The sequence below is a fragment of the Myiozetetes cayanensis genome, unplaced genomic scaffold (assembly GCF_022539395.1).
Source record: "Myiozetetes cayanensis isolate MyiCay16 unplaced genomic scaffold, myiCay2020 scf3, whole genome shotgun sequence".
NCBI lineage: Eukaryota > Metazoa > Chordata > Aves > Passeriformes > Tyrannidae > Myiozetetes > Myiozetetes cayanensis.
This window is the reverse complement of record NW_026087521.1, coordinates 64,487,440-64,511,333: the sequence shown is the minus strand read 5'-3', so window position 1 is coordinate 64,511,333 and position 23,894 is coordinate 64,487,440. Positions and strand designations below refer to the sequence as shown.

At 40.8% G+C, this 23,894-nt stretch overlaps 1 protein-coding gene across 1 annotated transcript in view; it reads left to right on the top strand.

The window, feature by feature from the left end:
* The window catches only part of PDE3A (phosphodiesterase 3A), a 239,963-nt gene that overhangs the window by 145,816 nt on the left and 70,253 nt on the right, over positions 1 to 23,894 (top strand). The window contains 1 exon segment of the mRNA XM_050325324.1: positions 2,140 to 2,190. Within this exon segment, the coding sequence (XP_050181281.1) occupies positions 2,140 to 2,190 (51 nt within the window).

The window sequence follows — 23,894 nt, the reverse complement described above, 5'->3', positions numbered from 1 at the left end:
AAGGGTCACTGTGTTGGTTCCAATGCGTTAGTGACTTGTTCCCCTTCACTGGGGACTTTGGCCTCACTTCCATAAGTGATGTTGGTAGTTAGACACTGGGAAATGGAGCAAGGGTGAGTTGTTATAGTCTTCAGACTCCTTTTTCACTGTAACGTTGGCTGCTGCTGCAACACCCCAGGATTGCCCACACCAGATAGAGGGGCATGATTAGAGATTAGAGATAGGAAACAAAAGGCACCTGCAAGCTAGGGAGGAAGAGGAGCAGCAGTTCAGAGCAGGAGCTGGCTATGGGGCTGAAAGCTCTCTGTAGAGATGTGAAGCACCAAGCAGGAACAGGGAACAGGGTGAACAAACCATGCCTGAAGAATGAATGTTTAAGAGGACTTGATTTGGGTTTGAGGATTGAGTGGTGACCATGGGTAACCACCCCAGGACCAGTCAGTATGGTTTCCTGGGACTGGCTGGACTGGGAGCATCCCTGCATTTGGTGTACCTCCTCTGATGGGAACAATAATTCCAAGCTTGACCCTTGACTGTACTGATTATTTTTGGTGGCAATAATAAAGCAGCCCGTCACTTTTCAGTGAACTATGGATTCAGTGAGGGCAGGAGCATGCAAAACCTGGCAGGGGGTTCTTATGCTACACGTGGTTTTGAAGGTGTGGTATGTGCTGCCAAATGTCTGTAGAGCCTGGAGAACCACAGTGATCACAGCCAGGCCTGTAACATTAATCCTTTTTTCTTAAGTGTGAAATAACAGGCATATTTTTTGTGCTAATTTCACTGGTAGGAAGCTGTAGGTAAAGATATCCTTTATCACGCTGGGAATCACAGGTGGTCAGACTCAAGCTAAATTAATTTTCCTTTAGCCAAGTAAATTAAGAAAGTGGGAGTAACTTCCTCACAAGGCATAGGGGGTGGGTAGCAAAACTGAAGAGGTTTCTTGGTCCAGAGTGGCAGGAGCCTTGGAGGAAGCACAGGTATGAGGGGTTTGGCTAAGATTCTGTGAAAATATAACCTTTGGTAGATGCATCTCTTTGTAGTTTTTGCATGCCAGTTATTTACTGAGAGGCCAGCTTGCATGAATGTCAAATCTTGATTTTGTACTAGTAGGAAGCAAACATAACAGTATAGAGGAGTAAACAGGGAAACCTGCACAGCCAGTGTTTCCACCAACAGTATATGGAAAAGGAAATAATTGCACTAAAACAAGGGGGCCAGTCATGAGGCCATATCAGGTAAAAATATGGTGTGACATTTCTGATCTTTGATGCCTATCTGCATGCATGGTTTGTCTCCAGTTATGGAGGTAGATAGTTGTAAGTAATAACTTAAAATTTCCTTGGAAAAGGAAAGGGTAAGTAGGAACAGTTGATGGAGAAGATAAAGGAACCTCATCATATGAGATGCATGCAGCTTTCCTCATTTTTCAAAGTAGTTTTAATATCTTGTCTTGGAATATGTGTTTTGGAAACATGTTCTGCAATAAGCGTAGGTTGTAAATCTCCTCTGACCTGGGAGAAGGCATTTTCTTTGGAAAAGAATGTTGGGACAAAAGAGCAAGAAAATAGTAATAACTATAAGTCATTACCTGTCACATTAACCCTCCTATCATTCATTCATATGTTTTTATATTTGCATGAAGCAATGCTTGTATGCATAGGAACAAACACTATTCAGAAGAGATCTCTGAGTAGCTGTAAAAAAAGGCCATAATTCAGTGGAGAAACAGATCTAAAGCTGTCACTAACTATTGTGCTTAGTATAAAGCATACATTGCTATTTAATCAGATGTCCCCCAGTTTTGGTAATTTCCTTATTGATATATCAGCTGTCCTTCTGCCAGATCAGCATTAAACATCTGGCTAAAGTTTAATCTATGGCAGTGGGAATTTTATTGGCATGAGCAGTGTTGTGATGCCAAATGTGTTTTGGCTCTGAATGTAAAGGTACAGTGTGATAGTAACAACTCTCAAGTCTTCTCATCCTCATTATGAAGCTAAAAGCTGTGTGAAATAAATGGTAAAAGCTAACCTGCTCTTTCAAAGAAAATGTGTCATGGATATAAAAGCATGAATGTTTCAATTCAAGCTAATGAGTGCAATTTATCACTTACCTCTGCTTTTCTTTGGTTTTCAGCTCATGGGGCATTCTGAATGGGATCACAAACGAGGACCCAGAGGCTCACAGGTCAGTTACTCTGCATCTTGTGTTTGATTTTGGTTTTTTGGTAAATCTGAGGCATTGGAGTAAGTTTTCCATTTGAGATTGGCAAAGTTGTTAATTTTGTTAATATTTGCAGTATTGAATCAATGGAACAAAGCATAAAACCATGACAGCTTTCATTAATATAATTTTTGAGCTGTAATCCAAACAGGTGATTCATACAGAGCAACAGAAAGTTTCTTTAAGTAGCAGAAAAATGGATTAGTTGTATTGAGAAAGCATTTCTTGCTCAGCTGTATCCATCAGGACATCAAAGGGATGCAATTTCAAATAATATGTGTATGTTTGGTGTTTGCTGGGGTTTTTTTGAACCTGACAAACTTGTAAAACTTGGATAGCCCTCTCACCACTAATCTATTCATTACTGAACAAGGTGTTAGAACTGTGTGGGAAGGTGCAGGAAAGCCATGTGTAGCTACTGGTTTGTCCTTGACACATCATTGAAAGGAAATTATGCTAGTAGGGTAAGTGGCGTCACTTGATATGTTTTTAAATTATCTATAGAATTACAATTGCTGCAAATGAGACATTGCTACCAGTATTGGTGTTCAGCAATTTTCCTGGTTGGGTAAAGCAGTCTTTCCCATCTAGTGTTGAAATTATAAAAGTTAGAGCTCTGGTATTTTGGAATTGCTTTTACTTCAGGTGAAGGATTTTTATATGGATACCTTGTACAACAATCCAGACATGCCACAGAAATGTTAAAGGATCTATAAGAAGGTAGGAAGAGAAAATCATAGAATCATAGAACAGTTTGGGTTTGGAAGGCTCTTTAAAGATCATTTTGTTCCAAAACCCCTGCCATGGGCAGGGACACTTTTCACTAAACCAGGTCACTCGGAGTCCCATCCAACCTGGCCTTGAACTCTTCCAGGGATGGGGCATGCACAGCTGCTCTGGCCAACCTGATCCAGTGCCTCGCCACTCTCACAATAAAGAATTTCTTCCTAACATCTAATCTTTCAGTTTGAAGCCATTTCCCCTTGTCCTGTCACTACAGTTCCTGATAAAGAATCCCAAAATGACCCAAGCTCTCTGATAACTGTGTGCTATCCTAGTGCCAAGTCACAAGAAGCAAGGAATAAAAGTTTCATTAGAGGGAAGAAAATAAGCCTCAGTTATTCCACTGTAGCCTCAGATTATCTCTTTTACATGGCTCTGAAAATTGTCTTGATAGAAAGAGTGTTAAACCTAATTTAAGTAGTTCCCAGGAGGGTTTTGAGAAATTTAGGTTCTGATTTTTGCCCTTATTATAAAAGACCTGTTTTATCCTTTTGTGGTCCTGTTGCATTGTTGCCAGCTTGTCTTTAATCAATGTACCCATTGTTAAACAAGATCTTGCTTAAAAATGAAGGTGAGGGATGCGTTAGGGATACTTCTGGTTCAAACCTAAAGCATCAGGTGTTTAAAGGTGGAGCGGCAGTTACCTGCAGGATCTGCCACAGGGTTGCTTATGGTGTTTCCCTAGGTCAGGAGGGCTTTCCATCAGCACAGAAGTGGGACTTGGGAGAAGAGGCCTCTCCTGGACAATGGTAGTGGAACCTGTGCTGCCCAGCAAGCAGTGAGGGGAGAGTAAGGAGCAGGGAGGGGTTTAAGGTTAGGTTTTTGGGAGGCAATTTATTAATCTTCTATGATCTTTTAATTCATCGGAGTAATGAGAGGAAAGTGGGAAGATAGATCTTAGGAAGCCACCTGTGTGTGTGGATGTTAGAAACGTCACTTGTGAGAACAGAAGGTGCAACCTCTGGTTTACTATAATGCAAAACTAAAATCCACATATGAACCTGTAATGTTATTTTTCCAAGACTCATTACAAAAGCTCTGATCCAGCGAAGATTTTTTTTAAGAGCAAGTAGGTTTTCTATGGCATGTGTTGAAACATGAGAGCAGACTACTACAGTGCATGTCATACTTCTTAATGACCCACTCGGAAAACGTGTTCCTTTCTGCACGTAGGAGTTAAATGCAAAGTGCTGCAGTTACAGGTAGCGATGGATGTCAGATGAAATACACCGAGGCTTGTGGGAATTTCTGTTTGCAGGAGTTTGTCTCGTGATAAGCATCTGCAATTCAATAGAATGTAAATGGGACAAGTAAAAAGCTGTCTTTACAATATTTAACTTGCTCCTGACTTCTACACCACCATTACACTTCCCTTTTTAATATATTGCGTGGCACACACACACACACACACATGTACGTGTGTATGTTGTAGGATTCCTTTTCTTTCAGAATAATTATACTATTAAGGTTGCTGTAATTAGAGTGAATTATAGGTTGCCTTACAAAGATCAATGAGTTCCTGGCTACCTACTTGGGTTTTTTTTTCCTTCCCTTTTTCTTCTCTGAAGACAACACTTCCTGCTGTAAGTGCTTCATGCAGAGAATTTACTCTACGGATTTGAAATCAAACAGAAAGGGCAAAGTGAATTTCATTATGTTCTATCCTTAATTTGCAAACTTAATACAGGCTAGAATTTAGAATTCAGGCATGAAACTTCAAAATTGAATTCCAAATTAAAGAAATTCCTAAACATTTAATCCACTTAAAGAAATCTCTCTCAAATATACACATGCAGTTCTGTAGAACCACATCATCTCACTCATGTGAGGGGAAAATATCCCTACCCATTTGTAATGTCAGCACATGCTGCAAGAAAATGTGACTAGCAGAATTCATCCTTGGCATGTTATTGCTCTGCAGAAAAATTATGCAAATTGTATTTTAATCATTCTGCTAAAACACAGTACTTGATGCTTCTAAGATGTTTCAGGTGGGACCCACGGCACGCTTTGTGCACACGTTTTTATGAGGGACCTTGAACGTGTGGGAGTAATTTGTTGCTCTGTCATCAGGACTTGTTTGGCTTGCTGGAGATGTAGGCGTAGCCCCAGGAGTCAGTGGAATCGAGCGATCGTTCCTCCAGCATTGTAAAAGAACGAGAGAGAAACACAGGTCCAGCGCTTTTAATTCTCTTTAAATATAAAAGCTCTCAATTATATATCTGAGGTGCTGCATTTTACCCCTCCAGTTCCTAAGCAACAGCTATTTTCAGATTGAGTGCGTCTGGTGTTGTCTACCTACTTCAGGCTTTTATGAGGTGGCTCATCAGTGAAAGCTGGGCTGTTCTCTGTCTCCACTGGCTCCCTTTGTCGTGGCACTGTGAGGAGACAGATGCTTTAGAGAGACGGGAGAAGCTTGGGTGTAACCAATCTCGACCTTGCAGCTCACAAAAAACTTGTGTACCTCGGGGAGCTCTGCCATCTACAATGAAGCACAGGAGTCAGAAATAAGGTTCTTGACACTGGTTTGGAAGAAGCCTTTTTCTCAAGTCCGGAAAAGCCTCTAGAGCAGATTCGAGACCATGAGCCGGAAATCTCTGTACTTGCTGAAGCGTAGGTGGGAGTCGATTCCCGCTGCTGACCAGGTACAGTGCTCTGGTGAACCTGTTGTGTCTCTGTCTACCCTTGCAGTGCCACTGTAAAGAGATTTATGTTGATTTAGTGGGGGTGGTTGGGGTCCTCTGCATACAGAGAGAACCAGCTGGTTATTACTTGTCATTTCCGTGATGAATACTGCAAAATATTCATAAAGCTGATTTTGCAGGAGCGTGTGCTTGTGAATGTGGAGATGCCATGACAGCCCACTAATGCAGACTTTTTTTTAACCAACAGAATCTCACTGTCTCAAAAATGAGACTTTTCTAAAGGCTTTAGGAGTGCTTTAAACTGAGGGGCTGAGGAAAAGTATAGTCTACTGTCGAAGTAGTGCATGTCCTTGGTGCATCCCATACCTTACACATATGTATAGATGTATGAAACCACTGCTGCACTGGCAGAACCTCAGCGTTTTCAGGATCATCTTGGTTGATGCGTCATTGCAAGTATGTTAACAAGGGTGGGAGTAAAGCAGATGTAAACAGAAAATATGTAAACATCTGCTGGGCAAAACAGATGTAAAAAATGTGGGATGCTGTTTAGAGCAAGCATTGTCACCATAAGTAGGACTGAGATGAGGTGAATGGCAGTACAATTAGTATATTTCCTGCTTCTTGATCCAGGCACTCCAGGGTTCTTTGATTTTTTTTTTCCCCCCAGTATCTTGGTATGTAAAGGCACTAAAAAAAATAATTCTCAAGATAATATTGAAAGGAAAGTGGAGGTGCTTGCTTAGTACATGTTTCAACTCAGTATTCTGTTTATAAAACGGTTGACTATGAAGAAGTGCCTTTATCAGTGATAAAGAGGAAATTCAGGAGAAAATTCTTCAACAGAAAGAAGGATGGACATCAAAAATGCTTCCCAGTTTTTGAGAAGCATCCTCCTGTACACTTTTTTATTGAGAGAGGGAAGGGCAGATTACATGCCATATTTTATAGAATTGTAGAATTTTAAAGCTAAATTAGACCACTGAGAACATCTAGGGATCTCAGACCTATTACTAGTCAAAAAATACTGTCACATCATAATTCACAATAAAATAATAAAGACGTAGTTGATGAATAACTTTTCATTGTATTGAAGTGGAATTGAATTGATACAGTTCAGTTAGACTCTTTAAAATCTCCTGGTAAAAGAGGGGTAAATAAATACTCTCTTGTGAAGTGAGTCATTTGTAATCTTGTTTCTATTGAGATGTAGAGACACTAAGGTTGTTTCAAAGGAAAGCTGTATTTCAGCCTCACTTTTCCAGCATTTCTTTTTCTTTTTAATCACTCTAACCTAATGTTGCAATGCATCATACTGTGTTTACAGTACGATGTGTCTGGGAAAAATAAGTATTCCTTACCTAGGTGTGGGGTGTGCTTGACTGCACTGAGCTGTGCATCCATTCCATCATCAGTCCCTCAACCCCTCTGAAGGGTTTTAAAAGAGGGAAGGAAGGAAATTTCCCTGACCCAGCTACCACTTCAGGAAAGTGAGACTCAGTAAGTGATGCACACAGATAGGGTTGATTTGGGCATAGTGTGAATCTGGACAGATTGATCCAAGGTAAACTAACGGGGGGAAGATGATGTTGAGCTTCAGACACACAGATATTTGTCTGGCTGTTGGCACTGCTCCATACACTGGCTGGCATAAGTGGAGTGGGGCTGCTCTGCTTGTTCTCCTCCTTCCTTGCTCGACAGTGCCTCGTAGGAAAATGCAGTTACTGAGCAAGATGACAACCCCAAAGAGGCAACTTCTCGAGTGTTTCGGGCTGATCCTGTTCATAAGTTATTGTATAAAAATAATACCTCTGCCTTTTGCTGCAAATTCATTTTTTAGTCCTTAAAGCACTAGCTTACTGTGCTCTAGGCTAACCTTGAGGAAATTATATTATGATAGACAAGTAGTAACATTGTAGGTTACTTCTCTGTTCAGAGTAGATAAAAGATATTTATGTTAACAAATGACAAAACCTCTCCAAACTGGCTTACTGTGCTACCACTTAAAAAAAAAAAATATAAAGGGAGGAAACAAAATCAAACTCTGAAAGTGGGATTTTTGTCTTGATCTTGTTTCTTGTTTAAAATAATAAAGCAATCTGACTTTTAGAGCATGGGATCTATAAGTCCACAGTGAAGTCTGATGCTCTATTTGAACACACTTTCTGTCTTTTAAAAGATATTGATTTGCTATTCCTCATCTTACATATTTTACATCAAATCAAATTATATGCAGAACCATTTAGGCAAGGGTGAGCAAGCTGAGAAGTAAAGGTAGTGGCAAAACAAGAGTAGTTATGATGTCTATAGACAACACTGTCGAAGGTTGATGGGTTTTTGAAGGTATATTGTTATATAATTTTTTTTTGATCTTTTGAGCGTCACTTCTGCTCACAGACAGTACATCACAGAAGTTTCCATGGTTCCCAAGGTCTGGTATGACAAAGGAATATTATGCTTGGCATTTTGCATTTTGTGTGTGTGAAAGGGTGAGGAAAGTGGATTTGAGTAGGAAACCTGAATTAGATCTGTTTGGTTTCAGTTGATGAGAAATGTCTGATCTAGCTATACTTTTTTATATGTGGAATAGTTTTATCCTGTGAGTGCTTTTCATGGGTAAATTTAGGCAAAATATTGATGAATTAAATGTTGTATATTAACATCTATTCAACAGACTATAGTCTCTTAGTGCTTGAATCTTGAATGGCTTTCTCAATAATTTCAGAAGGAATTACCTTTATAGATCTAAGGAAAGAATTTATGAATGCTTTTCTTTCTTGTCCATCCAGCAGTTCAGATTGCCTGAAAATGTTCCCCAAAGTTTCAGTAAGATTTGGGGCGAAATTCTCTATTGGTTTTATTTGGTGTATGTGCCTGAGGATCTTGTCTCTTGAACTGATCCTAGTTTTTTATCCCTGAGAGGTGTAACTAAGAATGATTTCACTGAATGAGTATGGATTTTAAAATGTTGTGGTAACCAGATGAGCCAGAGGTGTTAAATATTTGCTGCAACGCTGTTGAGTATTTCCCTCTGCCTGAAATTCCCTTTAGATTTCATGTGCCGTAGCCTTTGAGCATAAGTTGTATTTGATACTGCTCCTAAGACAGGAAAAATTTTCACACATTGTCCCGTGATGGAAACTGAATTTAAAAACAGGAACTAGATTTATACAGCAGTGTAAAAACCTCATAACCAATAATTGCTGTAGGGATTTATATAGCTGTAGATAGCTAAAAGGAATGTACTATGCAGAAAAATAAATGTAGTAAGCTAGAAGTGGATGCTTATAGCAGTGTAAGCAGCGATAATACTTTCTGTCCCATTAAGTCACCAGTTTAGATTGGAATGGATTAGTGTAAAGCCCACGAAGTGATGCCTCTCTCACCTGCCAGTGATTTACAGCACAGCTATGCCTGAGGCAGTTTGCATGTACAGTGCAACATCTTGCTCCTAACCACTGATACGGTGGGTGGGAGAAACTCACAGAGCCTACAACCCATGCAGATAAACTGATCCTGATATGACTTGAGTCATAACTGTGAAATGATAAATCAAGGGATTTTCCAAGAGAGAGTCTGTTATCCCATTACATCATGCAGCCACCACATTTTCAGTGCATTCATGTATAAAGTAATTCTGATGGATTAAACCTTCTGTAAAGAAATGGACAAAGTTCACTTTGTGACGATTGGAAACAGTGGTTTTGCATATTTCTTTTTTTTTTCTTTTTTTTAGTAATGGCTCACCTCAGCCACAGATCTTTTTACTACTTGCATCTTGCCTTTCTGCCCCGAATGGTCCTCACTTATAACCCCTGCACATCCATGAGGATGTCTACAGCATATCTGATATTTTTAAGGCAGTGTTGGAGCTCCTGTGCTTTATTTTTCTCTCAGGTGTCATTCAGACTTTTTGCTGCTGAGGTTCAGCCAGAGCCAGCTTCACTGGGAACTTCCCGGTGAGGCAGCACAAGCCTCTGCAGGACAGCAGTCGTGGCACCCCGGCCGCAGGCTCGAATGCACCAGTGTGGATGTTTGTGCAGGGGGCTGTGGCAGAGCCTGGCTCACAGCAGGATGTTATCAATGAACTGAGTGGAAACCTCGGTGCAGCAGGGGTTCGTGGTATGTGCCTCCTCTCTCTGTGCAAAGCTCATGAAGCTTTTCATGGAGAAGGGGATGATGGAATGGTTATGGCGAGGAGGCCTCGGAGCAGGCAGGGACTGTGACTGGCTCACAGCTTGCCTGTGGATTAGGAAAATGTGCAAAAGAGCAGGAGCCAAGAAGTTCCTTCTCCTTTCAAGTGCCTAGATGGCTGTGCCTAGTTATCATTTTTGCACAACCTGTCTCCCAGACAGGCACGTGGTGGGAGCCATCCTGCCCATGGCATCACCGCCACCACAACACGTGGTCCCTTGAGGAGGCTCCAGTGGCAGCAGAATAGCAATCATAGCCATGGAGAGGCAATGCAAGCCAAAGTAGAGGTCATGGACTACCTCGTATCATTGCATTTACTTAGAAGAAGTGTGTGCCAGCCATCAGTCAAATGGGCCACAAGAGCAGCACTATGAGTGGCCACAGGAGCTCCCAACTCCCCTTGTACCTCCAGCTTATTCAAATCCACACACCCAGGGATTACACCCTTGTCAGTCATAGCTCACCTCTCCCCACACTTTCACAGTAGAAAGGCCCACGTGGAATACATGCCCGAATCAGAATTCCTGTTGGGACACATCACAGCAGCGTTCCTTGTACCTAATTCAATCCCTCTTATTTTATTTTACCTAAAAACAGTTTACCCAAAAAAAAAAAGAAAAGTTTCCTGTTAAGAATGTTTTTGTGGTTTTCCACAGTTATTCATTGTTAATAAAACCTTACATTATCCTTTCATTCAGCAGACAAGATTTCAAAGCTTTAGTGGCAGAGCAGACATTTGTGGAGTTTGGGATGTTATGAGAAAGAGGCCTCATGGGAAGGTTGTGGGTTGTCTGGAATATGGAGCTGTGGCTGGGGGAGGAGAGTTGCTTTTGCACAGCAGGAAAGGTGCAGAAAGCTGAGGCTTGGATTAAGAAATGATCTATGAAAAACTTCCTTGCTTTCTAATGAAGCAAGTGAATGATGTGGAGCAGAAAGCTGTCTTAGGGAAATAACCTGATGCAGACTTGGCCTTGCTTCTCCTAGAAGGGAGGTGTTGAGCCACAGGAACTAAGCTGCAACTGTGGGACTGTTTGTCCCACAGGCTTTCTGCCCTGTTGCTCTGAGGAATGTGCAGGAGGGGAACAGGGTGGTAATGACACTTGAGAGAGATCCCTCTTGCTTGCCAGTGTATCGGCACCACTGCTCGGGATGTGACCAGAGAGGTTCCTCGGGCAGTCAGGGTTCTAAGGATGTGCACTTAGGCCACAGAACCAATGTTTCCAACGTACAACAGAGACCAGTTCATTTCAGAAGGATCAGCACCAGGAATGTATTTGTCATCTGGCGTGGCTTTGGCCAGGCAAGAGCTGGGGCGGGGAGTCTCAGCGCTGTATATTGCTCAGTGCTGGCAAATGGCAATAAAATATCCATAGCAACTCCCAAGAGCCAGAAGGATGATAGAGAAATTGCAGTAAGTGTTGATGAAGGGCTTTGAGGGGCCAGGAGGATAAATGATAAGATCTGTCATACTGGCAGTTGTGATGCAGGTGTGGGCAAACCTCCTGCAACCCTCCATACCCATCATCTGTAGGATGGAGAAAAACCTTTAAAATGGTGCCAGATCCCCTGTGAATCCCCTTCTCTGTCAACTTCTCTGTCTCAAAATGATTGGCAGTGGGACAGGAGTGGACTGGGAGCTCGATAATGACAGTCATTCTGTCATGTCAATATTCTTGTAGCTAAACAGTAGCTCAATACAGATTTCCAGAAATGTTGCCTTTCTTCTTGAATACCTTTGTCCACCGTTAATCTTCCCAAGTTTGTCATGCAAGTCCTGGTGATAGGCAGGCAGTCCAGTTGTGTGACATAGAACAGAAACCTGCTGACAATACTCAAATTGTATTTTACTTTATTCAGTGAGCAAGTTCCAGTTCAGGAAAGCTGCAGTTCGTAGAATCACAGCCATGCTGCAGCTGAGTTTAGTTTGGAAAAGGAATCAGCACTGAAATGCAAACAGCAGTCTGAAATCATATCCTGGTGAAATGAGTCCTCAAAGCAGCATGGTAAGAAAATAAGCAGTTAGACATGATGCTATTTGACACTCAGAGACAGTGGAAGAAGCTGATATACTGGTTTTGGTTTGTTGGGCTTTTTTTTGCCAAGCTTTGCCTTAGATGGGAGAGTGCCTGTCCACTTGGGCGGTGCAGATATAGATGGACTAAGGCAGAGAAAGCAGATCTTTTTCTCCCATGGGGTGATCAGACTCCTGAAATACCCTCTAATCTCCCTGCATTTCTCACGTCACAACAGTGTATCTGGCAGTTTTCATAATTTCATTTTCAGCATTTTTAATAATTTTGTTTATTTATTTGTTTGTTTTCAGATCCCTGTTTCTTATACAATATACATTTCCTGGCTACAGCTTATATTTTTCAATTGCTTCTTTATAAATTTAGAGGCTTATGGTCTTCAGGTTAAGAGATCTTGTTCACGTGCCTTTTTTTTTCCTCTTTAGTTTTCCAGTTGCAAACTGTTAGGAAAAATGCTTAGGTCATCAGTTATACTTGTTTGTTGGGTTTAAGGGGATTTCAAATTTATTGGCATGTGACATTTAAGTTGCTGGTTACCTTTAAGACCCATAAAGAAACTTTCAGAGCGTTTAATCTGCTGAAATTCAAGTCCTCAAGCTAGAACTCTCTGCAGGTTTTCATACTATAAATTCTTCAAATGGCCAAAATACAGGCATCTGTATGTCAATCTCTGAAACAAAAGCTACACTGAGAATGTTCTGAGACCAGAGTGGTGCATCTCTAAGAGTTTAATAGTTAATAATGAGTAAAACAGTGTCCCTTAGTCTCCTGGAAATGGCTATGCTGGATAACATTTTCCAAATACAGACTAACTGTTGCAAGGGGAAACATCAGAGCAAATGTTTTAAAGGTTTGAAAAAGTATCAAGCAACTGAAAACAGGGTCCTATGAAGGGAAGCAATGGCCTACATAATAATGCATGATACAGCCAGCTTGCTTGTAATGGAAAAAAACCCACCCAACATTAAAACTGTGTAGTACTGGAGCTTTTGTGATGATAGAGTTTTACTCCTGACAACTCTTTGAAGGCTGAGGGTCGTGCCACAAGGTGTTCTTTTCATTTCCAGTAACACCTTAGATTTCAGTTACTGCAAACGTGTGTTTCAGGTATTTGTCACCTTCCCAAACAAATTTTTGAACATAATCATTGCAAAATTTTAGCTTCCTGTGTTCAGAGATGAACCCAATTATGGAATGAACATGATTAATGAACTTAATTTTTTACTGAGCAGGGATTATGCCTAGCCTTCAGCCAGTATGCTTCCACTTGTATATTAATAGTAGCATTACTAGAGGATATGAGCTGCCCTAACCTGCCTTACAGAGTTTCCACAATGCCATTGATGTTGGAAGATGCCTTTGTTAGCGAGGACAAAATGAACCTGTGATTTCACTCTATAATGGAAACTTCATTTTGAAGACATTTTTATTAATAGTTTGGTTTGGTTTGGTTTGATTTATTAATGGTTTGGTTTGATTTTTCCCTGTGCTTCGTGTCCATGCTGGGGAAGATATGTATGCTGTAATTGCTGTTCTCTGGGACAGCTTTAAAGAATAAATAAGTGAAAGTATTTCCTATTGTTCCCTCCTTACAAGAACACATGCTGAATTCTCTAGTAGCTCATTTTATGAGTTTCCCAGTGGAAAAGCTCACAGCTGATCAGCTCTGCTCTCAACAGCAGATGTTCTTTTTCTTGACTTTAGTAGTAAACCATAATTTTGTTCTGTGTCTGATGGATCAGCATTAAAAATTTCAAAATGAATTATTGGAGCAGCCTCCTGAGATTTTTGAATAAGCTAGAGCTGGAATAAATCTTAAAGTCAAGTCATAAAAACCAAAATTTCATGTTAGGTTGGATTTTGCAGATCAATGTTCATTGTGTAATGGGTCTGCGTTGCTCCGTTTTCAATTCCTGAATAACCTTGAATGTTACAAGAGCAGTATGAATTCTTACAGTTCATAAAGGAAGTCTGGAGGTTACCAGGTCTTGAATCTAGAGTCCATAATTATTGAGTTGTTGGCCTTTATGCAGGACTAAAAAAAGCTGCTTTTTATGGTGAATGGTCAAGCCCTTAGAGGAGAGATAGAGGCATCAGTTACTGAATTGCAAAAATGGAAAGAAAAAAAAAATTAGCTTGAAAACGTTAATAACCTGGATGATGGAAAGAGTGCACCCTTGGCAAATTTGCAGATGATACAGAACTGGGAGGAGGGGCTGCTACTGCAACTTGTTGTGTTGCTGTATCAGAGGGACCTTGACAGGCTGGAGATTTGAGCCCACCCACAGGAATCTTAGTAAGTTCAGCAGCAGGAGATACAAAGTCCTCCCACACCTGGGAGAAATAACTGCAGGCACCAGTACGGACAAGGGACGGACTGGCTGGGGAACAGCTTGGCACAGAAGGACCTTGAGGGTCCCAGTGGACACCACGCTGAATATGAGCAAATTATGGCAAAGAAAGCCAACAGCATCCTGGACTGCGCTGGGCACTGCTGACAGGCTGAGGGTGGTGACCCTTCTACTCATCTCAGCACTGGTGAGACACACCTGCAGTGCTGGGGACAGGTCTGTGCTCCCCAGGGCAGGAGAGACACAGAAATATTGGAGTGTGTCCAACAAAGGACCACAGAAGTGATTAAAGGACTGGAGCATCTGTCAGGTGGGAAGAGACAGAGGGAGCTGGGACTGTTCAGCCTTGAAAAGAGGAGATTCAAGAGGATCTTATCAATGTGTGTAAATACCTGATGTGAGAGAGTGAAGGAGATGGAGCCAGACTCTTCTCAGGGGTATCCTGTCACTGGACAAGAGTCAGTGGGTACAAACTGAAATTCAGGAATTCCCATTTAAAAATAATAAGGAACTTGTTTACTCTGAGGGTGACCAAGCGCTGGAACAGGTTACCCAGAGAGGTTGTGGAGCCTTCATCCTTGGAGATACCTTTTGTTTTCCCTACACCTCCTGCCACAAGCACAGCAAATTCATGATGAGGGAAAAAAAAGAGGAGCCAGGAAAAAAATCTTTCCAAACTGAACTGGAGCAATATTTAAAACCAACTACCAAGATAGTGATTTAAAACATGTAATCCCTTTTCAGACTACATGGATAGTGTTTTGGTAGAAACCCAGATAACCTGTCTTTCTGTTTCCAGCAACTTTGCATCTGAAGCACAAGAGCTTACTTCTCTAGAAATGAGAAAATATCATTGTTAATACTGGTATTCTTCTGGTATCTGACAAACAATTAGAAATTTTCTGTCCTGTATGGTTTTGAAAGTTCACATGCTACTCTCACATATGTGCCTTTGGTTTCAGAACAAGCCCGACACATACAGCATTTTCAGGTCTCACGTTCAGGATGGGGGACCTGAATCTTCAAAATTAAGTGATGGATATGATAGAAATGGGGAATGGCAATATGCTTTTGTGTTGTATTATCATGGACCAGTTTTTTTAGGCGTATAAAAATAATAACTCTGTGCATACAGAGACTCTGTTTTAGGACTCCTGGAGGGTTTTGTATGCTTGCTCCTTTCAAATTAGCAGTTGGAGTTGAGTGAACAATCTGCAAATAATTATTTTATATTAAGTTCTTCATTAAGATGCAGAAAAGGAGGGGGGCTTTGCTGACAAGAGAAGCTGCAGTACCACTTTCTATTCCTTACAACTCTGTGGGATGTGAAAGTGATGCATAGCTGAAGTCGATGATTAGGATCTTAAAGGATCAATGTTGCCTTTGAGACAGCGCTGCCTCAGAATGGTGATTGTTGCTGGGATTTTGATGTGGTTGCATTCCCATCACAGAAACAACCCCTGGACAAAAGCTGTAGATTTTTATTCATTTCTGTCCGGATAGGAGTTGTGAAAATGTGTGACTGTACACGTGGTTTTTCTCTGTGGAGCTGCCACCTCCTGTCTTACAGACAGACACTACCTTTGTTGTTTGAGCCACTGCGTAGCATCGATGGTGGACACAGCTTGGTGGTGGTGGAGGAGCATCACAAGCACCGTGTCTCCTCCATGGAAGGACACAGTGCAGTTGGACAGTGGTACATCAGCAGCTCAGTTGTGATACCCAAACCCCCTCCCATGCTTAGGCTCATGCTGTGCAGTGTACATTTTTTTACTGAAGAGTGAGTAGAGCATGGGAGAGGAGGAAACATAGAAACTGAAATGGAAGTTCCTTTAGAGGAATCTCTAAGGCACGCTGTCTTGTCCTGTATCAGACACATTTTCTGGAGTGAATCTCGAAGCCTCTTGATGTGGCAGAGCCCTTTGTCTTTGGGACTGCATAGATAGCACCTTTCTTTCAAGACTGTGATGCTGCTTCTCCATCCCCTCAACACTGAGTCTTAAGGTTGGAAGAAGAAGCTGCAAAAGTTATACAGCTGGGTGGTAGATTCCTGAGATTCTCGAGGTCCCAGGGATGTGCTATTTTTGTTGCTGCAGGCATTTAAAAAATGTACTTCCAACATTTTGTTTTGGAATTATTGCTGGAGTTCTGAAGTCCAGGAATTTTTAGCAAGTCCTCACCATAGGAGCAGAAAGAAACAAATCCAAGATATTTTAATATGGCACACATAGTTCTGTTTTTGCCAAAGGGAAGTGCTCTACTAAAATGTCAAGACAATGTTAACAACAACTGACCCAAGAGATATGATCTGGTGATCCCAGTCTGGTTTCTAATGGTCTCGTGTCTTTCACTGAAAACTCTACCTCAGTTTTCCAATGCTTGGGAGGTGTTTATTGTGTAATGGATATGGAACCTGCACTCTCCTTGTTGCTTCAAATCAGACTTTTTGGAGTCCTTGTAGTAGGGTAGATGAATCCCCCTTTGTCAGCATCTCTTGTGTGCTCTGGAAGGAACCCTTTGAGGCAGCAATCACGTAAAGGAACAGAAAAATTTCTGGAGCAGGATTTTCTTATGGTGGTATTCCAAAGTGCACTCTTATTTCTCTTCAATTAGAAATTGGTGCCTGTTGATATCAGCTGCCTTTACTGGGGAGATAAATAAGCAATACTATTTTAACTGAAACGGTTCTTCCCGTCATGGCACTTCGTCTCATTTGGAGGACTGTTCTCTGTGTTTCTCTCACTTGCCTGATCATCCCTCCCAGTATGAAACTAACTGCTTAAAATCTGTCCCATTCATATTCCCTGCTGTGTTGGAGTAATACTGATGACATCAAAGGGCCTTCTTGGCCATTACACTGAAACTGGAACTTAGTAATTTCTATAAGTTTCTCACGCTGCCATAAAATTTTCTAGGCATGTTGATCATGGGTCTGGTTTAAATGCCATTTTTTTGGCTCAGGAATATGATTCATATTTTTCCAGATATTACTTCAGGGTCCCCAGCTTGACTGCTTACTCCCATTCAACTGTAATGCCTGCTCAGTCCTTACAGGTTATTGCTGTGTACTACATTCAGACTGGCATCCCAGACACGTTTTCAGCTGACCAGAGTGCATGTCAGCACTCACTAACTTATCTTCACCTCCACATTTGATGCTGCTCTTCTGTATAAGGACCTGTATCCCTTCTTTATCCCTCAAAAAAGTTCAAATGCCTCTTTACATTTTTAAATCATCAGAAGCATAGCGTAGGGTACAATGCTTCCTCCTAATTCCTTTCTAGATTCCTCTGAGGCCTCCTTTGTATCATCTTTGGCTCTGTGTATGTCCTTGAATCCAACATTTTTTCTTCCTTTTGCAACATTCCTGATATGGAACTTTTCCCATCCACAAAATGTGGTCCAGGTTCTGTGTATTTAAACCTTAATCCCTGCAACACCTGTCTGTACAAAAAAGTGCCTATTTCAGTTTAGGAAAAAAAAATCCTCCAATTGTTCTTCTTATTCTGGTCTATCTGTTAGTACTTTCAATAATTTAATCTGCTCTAATCAGAGCCTATCTATACCTTTCAGATTTTATCCTGTATCTAAACCCAACTCTTTCACTGTGCCATTTGATGGTATCATAACCTAGTGATGCTCTCTAAACCAGGAAAATAAAGCAAGAGATGCATCTCTTAAACTTCTTTATAATTTCATTTTGATGCTGATCATCTTTTAGTATTTGTTGTGTTTTATTTTTCTTTTCAGAACATTTTTCCTTTTTTGTCGCTATTATATTTTATAAGACAAATTCTGTGGCCTTTATTATACCACAAAACCTGTTACTTTAGATGAGAATATTGAAAATTTACAAACCAAAAATTGGGCCTCATAGTGCTATACTGATTATGGCTGGTTTTTACTCAGGTGACAGCAAATGTTCATCTCTGCAAGAGTACTTTCACAGAAACATCAGAACAGATGATGTGACCATATTTTTATTGTTTTCCATGGTTTTTTTGGCTTCCCACCCAGAGAACATAGTGAATTTGGCATTGCTATTCCAGTTAATAAAAATACAGTCTTTACCACTTTCATTCTTTACACTTTATTTTATTTGTCTTCTTTCCATTAAAATGTCACCAATCCGTGAATTTTTATTTTATTACATTATGATTCATTAATGAGAATGAATGATTTAAAAGTAGTGGGGTGGAGGGGGATTCAATTATAAAAGGAGTAGGAGGTTAAAGCTGTGAAAATCTGAGGTAGGATAGCCACTGTGCCTGGGGGATGAAATAGGCTTCCCTGTGTATAATCCCTGGATGCCTTAGCAGAGTATAACTTGATTTCAAAGTTCCTGGCAGCTGGAAATACAGCTCAGTGATTATTGCCATGCAGATGATGCCTTAATTTATGATTTCTGTGTGAGGATATTATATCAACATCAAGTGAGATTTTTGCATAATGGACAAGAAAATCATTCACTGCCTTCAACTTTTTGTCAGTATCTAGTACCAGGTTGGGACCAAGGTACCCAGATTTCTTTTGTGCACTGAGTATGCTGTGGGGTTGGGAATGGTACTGGGGGATAGCAGCCCAGTTTGTGGGTTTCTGCTGCCACATTAGTAGCACTTGCTGTGTACTCAATTGTCAAAGGGACACTTGTCTTGTACTGTGGCAGTGAGTTCATCTCTTCAGCTTCTGGGCTCAGTAATTGTCAGAAGACTTTTCAGCTATTTAACCTGGATGAACATGTTTCGAGACCTTGATGTCACCGTTTGCCTGATGTTGTTCACTTCATGACTCTGTGTTTTAAGTTTTGAGGCCACACACAAAACTCTTTATGGTTTTCTCCTGTAGGAACTTTCCTGCTGCCAGGAACAAGTGCATGTTTGATGCGCTGTAGGAGAAAGAAATAGATGGGAATTGACAGTATTTATTTTTTTAGTTTATGAGCAAGGACGCTTCCGATGCTGCCTTGTGCTAGCAAAAGAGCACAATGAAATCCTTTCATAAACCTAATCCGACCTTTATCTTACTGTAACTTTGCTTTTTTTTTCCCCTCTCCAAATTCTTCTCTAATGGTAATTTCCTGCTTATATTTATGTCCATCCCATTTTTAACAGTCCAGCATTATCCTGTAACATAAACAAGCCTGCTCTCTAGGATATTTTAAAGAGCAATCATACCCCTTCTCAGCCATTAGTCTGCTACATTAGATAGGGTTTGCTTTTTCTAGTCTATAGGTTATTTTCTTCCTTCATCTAAAAGCTCTTTCCTGAATTTATTGCAGTTAAGTAGAATTCAACTTTCTGCATAAACTGAATATAAATTAGAGTCTGCCTAGGTATCTTATTAAAGAAAAGGCAATAAATCAAGTATAAAACTTATTTTTAATCCTCTGCTTGTAAAGCAGAAGCCATTTAGATTCACAGAATCACAGAATCGTTTATGTTGGAAAAGACCTCTGAGGTCATCAAGCCAAACTGTCAACTTGCACTGCCAAGCCCACCATCAAACTATGTTCCTAATTGCCACACTCCCTGACACACAGGGCTACCCCACTGCCTCTCCTCCTTTTCCTGTCCCTTCTGAAGAGTTTTCCTGCTGCACAATGGCATCCAGCTCCCCCTGTTCATTGTACATGCCGAGTTCATTGGTGAAGGTGCGCTTCAGTCAAGCTGTTGATCCCACCATCTTTTGCGGGGAAGAAGCTTCGGTTCCTGCGTGGCTGTTCTCAGGCACTTTCACAGTTTCCATCCCTTCAATAAGCCTTGTGTTTTTGCTGCTGCATTGCTCTTCATCCCCTGACTCTACCAGGACTGCACATGGAAAGACCTCATTAGTACACCACCCCTCAAACACTGGTGTGCTGTCTTCATTCTTATCTCCAGGGAGCCTGGTTTTATCTTTCCCCGTTCCAATCTAGTTTAAAGCTCTTTCAATAATCCCTGCTAACTCCTGTTATGAGATCCTTTTTCCCTTTTAAGACAGATGTACCCCATCTCTTACCAGCAGGCCTGGTGTTGTGTAAATAAACCTGTGACCAAAAACCCAAAATCCTGCCAGTGACACAAGGCTCGGGGCCAGGTATTGATCTGCTGGCTCTTCCCGTTTCTTTCCTCTTCATTCCCTGAAACTGGAAGGATACAGGAAAACACTTCTTGTGCTCCTCAACCCTTAACCACTTGCCCCAAGGCCCTGAAGTCTTTCTTGATTGTCCTGAGACTTCTTGTTCCAACTTCATCACTGCCTGCCTGCAAGATCAACAACAGGTCTGAGGGCTCTACCAGGAGAGGAAGCCTTCTCTACTCATCTTTAAGTGTCTGGGCCCTTCAGTTCCTTCTCCTATGACAGTGACCCACCCTTCTTCTTTATGGAAGCAATTTTGATACAGGGCATGGGCCAACTTAACTTTGGCAATGTCTCCAAGCTAGATGAACCATCATTCTTGTTGCACCTGTATCAATGCCTTGTGTTTCTTCAGGAACTGATTAGTAAACATGGTCCTGACCATCTGAAATGGAGAATCTTTGACTTTGGGCTGGCTCCTATTGCTAGTCCCCAGGAGTATAACCTTTAGTTCAGTACTGAATTTTGTGCATTTCTATCACTCCACCCCTCACCCAGTATTTTTGTTATGATATCCCAGTAGTCTTTTGTGTGGGCAGTGTCTTTGAACACTGTCATCAGCACATGTCATTTGCTGACTGTGCTTCTTGTGACGTGTCCCTGATAGAAATATTAATTATGGTCTTTTCTAAGACTGACCTGGCCTTTGAGAAACTCAAAAAATGATCCCTGCACAGACACATCCTCATGCTACACATGTATATAGATTATAATTAGCAAATAGAAAAGGGGTAAAAGTAGCAAAGCTGTTGTGGTTTATGATTTAATTTCAGAGAAAAAGGGAGCAGGAAGAATTCCAGTCCTAAAGAACAAGAACTGACTTTTCATTACCTTTTTCCTCCCTGAAGTTGTATTTCAATTAACTGTGTGAAAAAGTATCTGAAGAAAAAGGTAGGAGGAATATTTTATCTTGCACAAGAGATCAGGAAAACAGAAGCCTTCTCCAGAGCAAATAGTGTCAGGATGTGGAATAAATTGCCAGTCATCTGTCTCTCCTGCCTATATTACCTGATGTATTGGAGCAGTTAAAGAGGAATGTACTGCTCAAATGCAGTCAAGAATTTGATTCTATTACTTTATTTTTCATATTACAGCTTTGGTGTCGGACTTGTATTCAGGAGCTTACCCCCGTGCTTTGCTGAGATGTGCTTTCTTTTCTCTGTCTGGTGTTTAAGGGGAAGGCCAGTAACACTTTCAAGTCTCAGCTGGTGAATGGCACAAATGATGATTGAAGTCAAATAATTGTAGTGCCTTGTAACCCAAAACAAGTTGGGAACCTGTGTTAGGAAGTGTTTCCCACCAAGCTGTGTGTGCTGATTTGGGAGCTGGTGATGTCAGATAAAAGTCCTCCTTCTGGCAGACACTCTCCAAGGCATTTCTGGCAAAGGCTCAGCAGGAGAATGTCAGCATTTGAGGCTTCTGATGTGGGATGACTTAGTATTGTAACAGCCCATAACATATACTTTAAGAAAGGATGTGAGATCCCATCCCTTTCTCAGCTGCAAGGGTTATCACATATTGTGGGACAAATCTAGCAGCTGGGTGCAGCTTTTTTTTTGGTGCTCTGCTGTCAAGCTGGAGTTTTTCAGACTTGCTGTTTTCATGAATAATGTTTAAATAATATATTTTTCATAGGTACATGGATAGACCATATTTGTAGGCATGTGGGAGGGATGTAGGTGTCTGCTGCATTTAAAAAGCCATCTTATGTAATGCAAAAAAAAATAATTTAAAACCTAAGGAAATGTGTCATATCTATGTTACAAAAATTTTATTTCTGTTGTTTGTTATTTGGATCTGATATATCAGACAAACCTGCTGTGGAGAACCAATTACAGCTTTGGTGTGTATTGTGCTGGGCTGTTTGGTTCCAGGATGGGCCATGGAGAAAGCAGAAGCACCATCTCTCCAAAGCCTGTATTTTCAGCTCTGGAAATTACTTCCTGACCACGAAACACGTCTGCACTGTTGGATTTTATAACCAGTTCTTATTTGTTGTTTGCTCCCTGATAATCAGTCCTGTGGAGAAGTGCAGAAAGGTCTGCAGCTCCAGGTCTTCTGGCTCTCCAGTGAAACAGACTCCTTTCTTAGTTTGACAAGTTTTCTGAGGAGTAATAATGACTTTGGGGACTTTTTTTTTTTTTTATAAGTGATTAATTTTCTGTCAATTGAATCATTTTATCATCTTTCAGAAGGCAAGGCAGAAAGTACTAATCCTAGGAAAGAACAACTGTTCCCTTTTGGAGCACCAAGTAAGTACTGATGGAGGAGATCAGCTAGGCAGCACTCCTAGTGTAAATGTAATCATTTAGGTTTCAATGGCTTGCAATTACAGCTTAACCTAAATGGGTTTCTCTACAGGCAGAAAATCTAATTAAACCTAATGAGTGAGTAATTTATGTTTCACATCCTATATACACCCCAATTCCCTAATCCCTATCACTACTGTAAATCCACTAGGAGTCAGCTGGACAGCCAAGGGTAGGGGTGGGCTGGCCAGGCCAGGTAACCACTGACCTTCAAATTGAAACCTTCCCTCTCTGCTTCAGAGGTCATACCAAGGATTATCCCCCATGAAATCTGATGGTCACTGCCAGATTTGAAATACATTTGGCTTTCATTTTGCTGTAAGAGTTAGTTGAGGGTGGCCAGGAGGTTTCAGCTGTTTCAGGAGAAGGCTTCTGAGGGATGGACAGGAAGAGGGGTACTACATTATTAACTTAATTTCAGTAAAATGCTGCCAATGCATGAACAGAGAATGGGATAAGCCAGATATTTTCTATCTATCTACTAGTCTGTCATAAATAACTGGTATTTCCACCCAAGAATACTTAGTTGAGACTAGAGCATTTCTTAGCCTGTTTGAGTAAATTTGTTGGCTGCTGTAGGTTGGAGTTTGTTGACATAATAGGAGCATATAGTACTTCCAGGAGAGCTCATTAGCTATGGTTTAGCACGTATCTGTGATTATTGTCCTGATTACTTCCCTGATTAAATGTAAAATGAATAACAGACATGGTAGAATTCATGTAAAATACACAAATTAAAGATTTAGGTCTTTCAGAAGAAGTTTTGCACTTCCCAGCAGGAGGACGACTGAAAGAATATATTTCTTTGATACAGACACATCATTAGTTGCTGTTACAGCAGATAACAAATTTCCTTTGACATTCCTACTGAAATTAGATCACCTTCCCTTCCTCTGTTTTCTGGTAAAATTAATAAAATTACATCAACATTAAAAAGCATAAAAGGAACATGTGACCACAGGAAGGAGGCAAAGCAGATTTCAAAGCAGATTCTATCTTTTGTCCTGCTTCAATGCTGTCAACCCAGTATTGGATACAGTATATGTCTTCTTATCTAAATTATTTTATTAGAAATAGAAGTGAAATATTTTAAAACTGTTTTCAAAGAGAAGTTATGGTCTGACAAGTTCTGAATGCTGAATCATCCATTGTTGTTGTGAGGGATGTTGGATTTGGGGGGAGGTGGCAGAGCATATTCTATTTCCTGCATAGAATAGATGTGGAACAGAAGAATCTGTT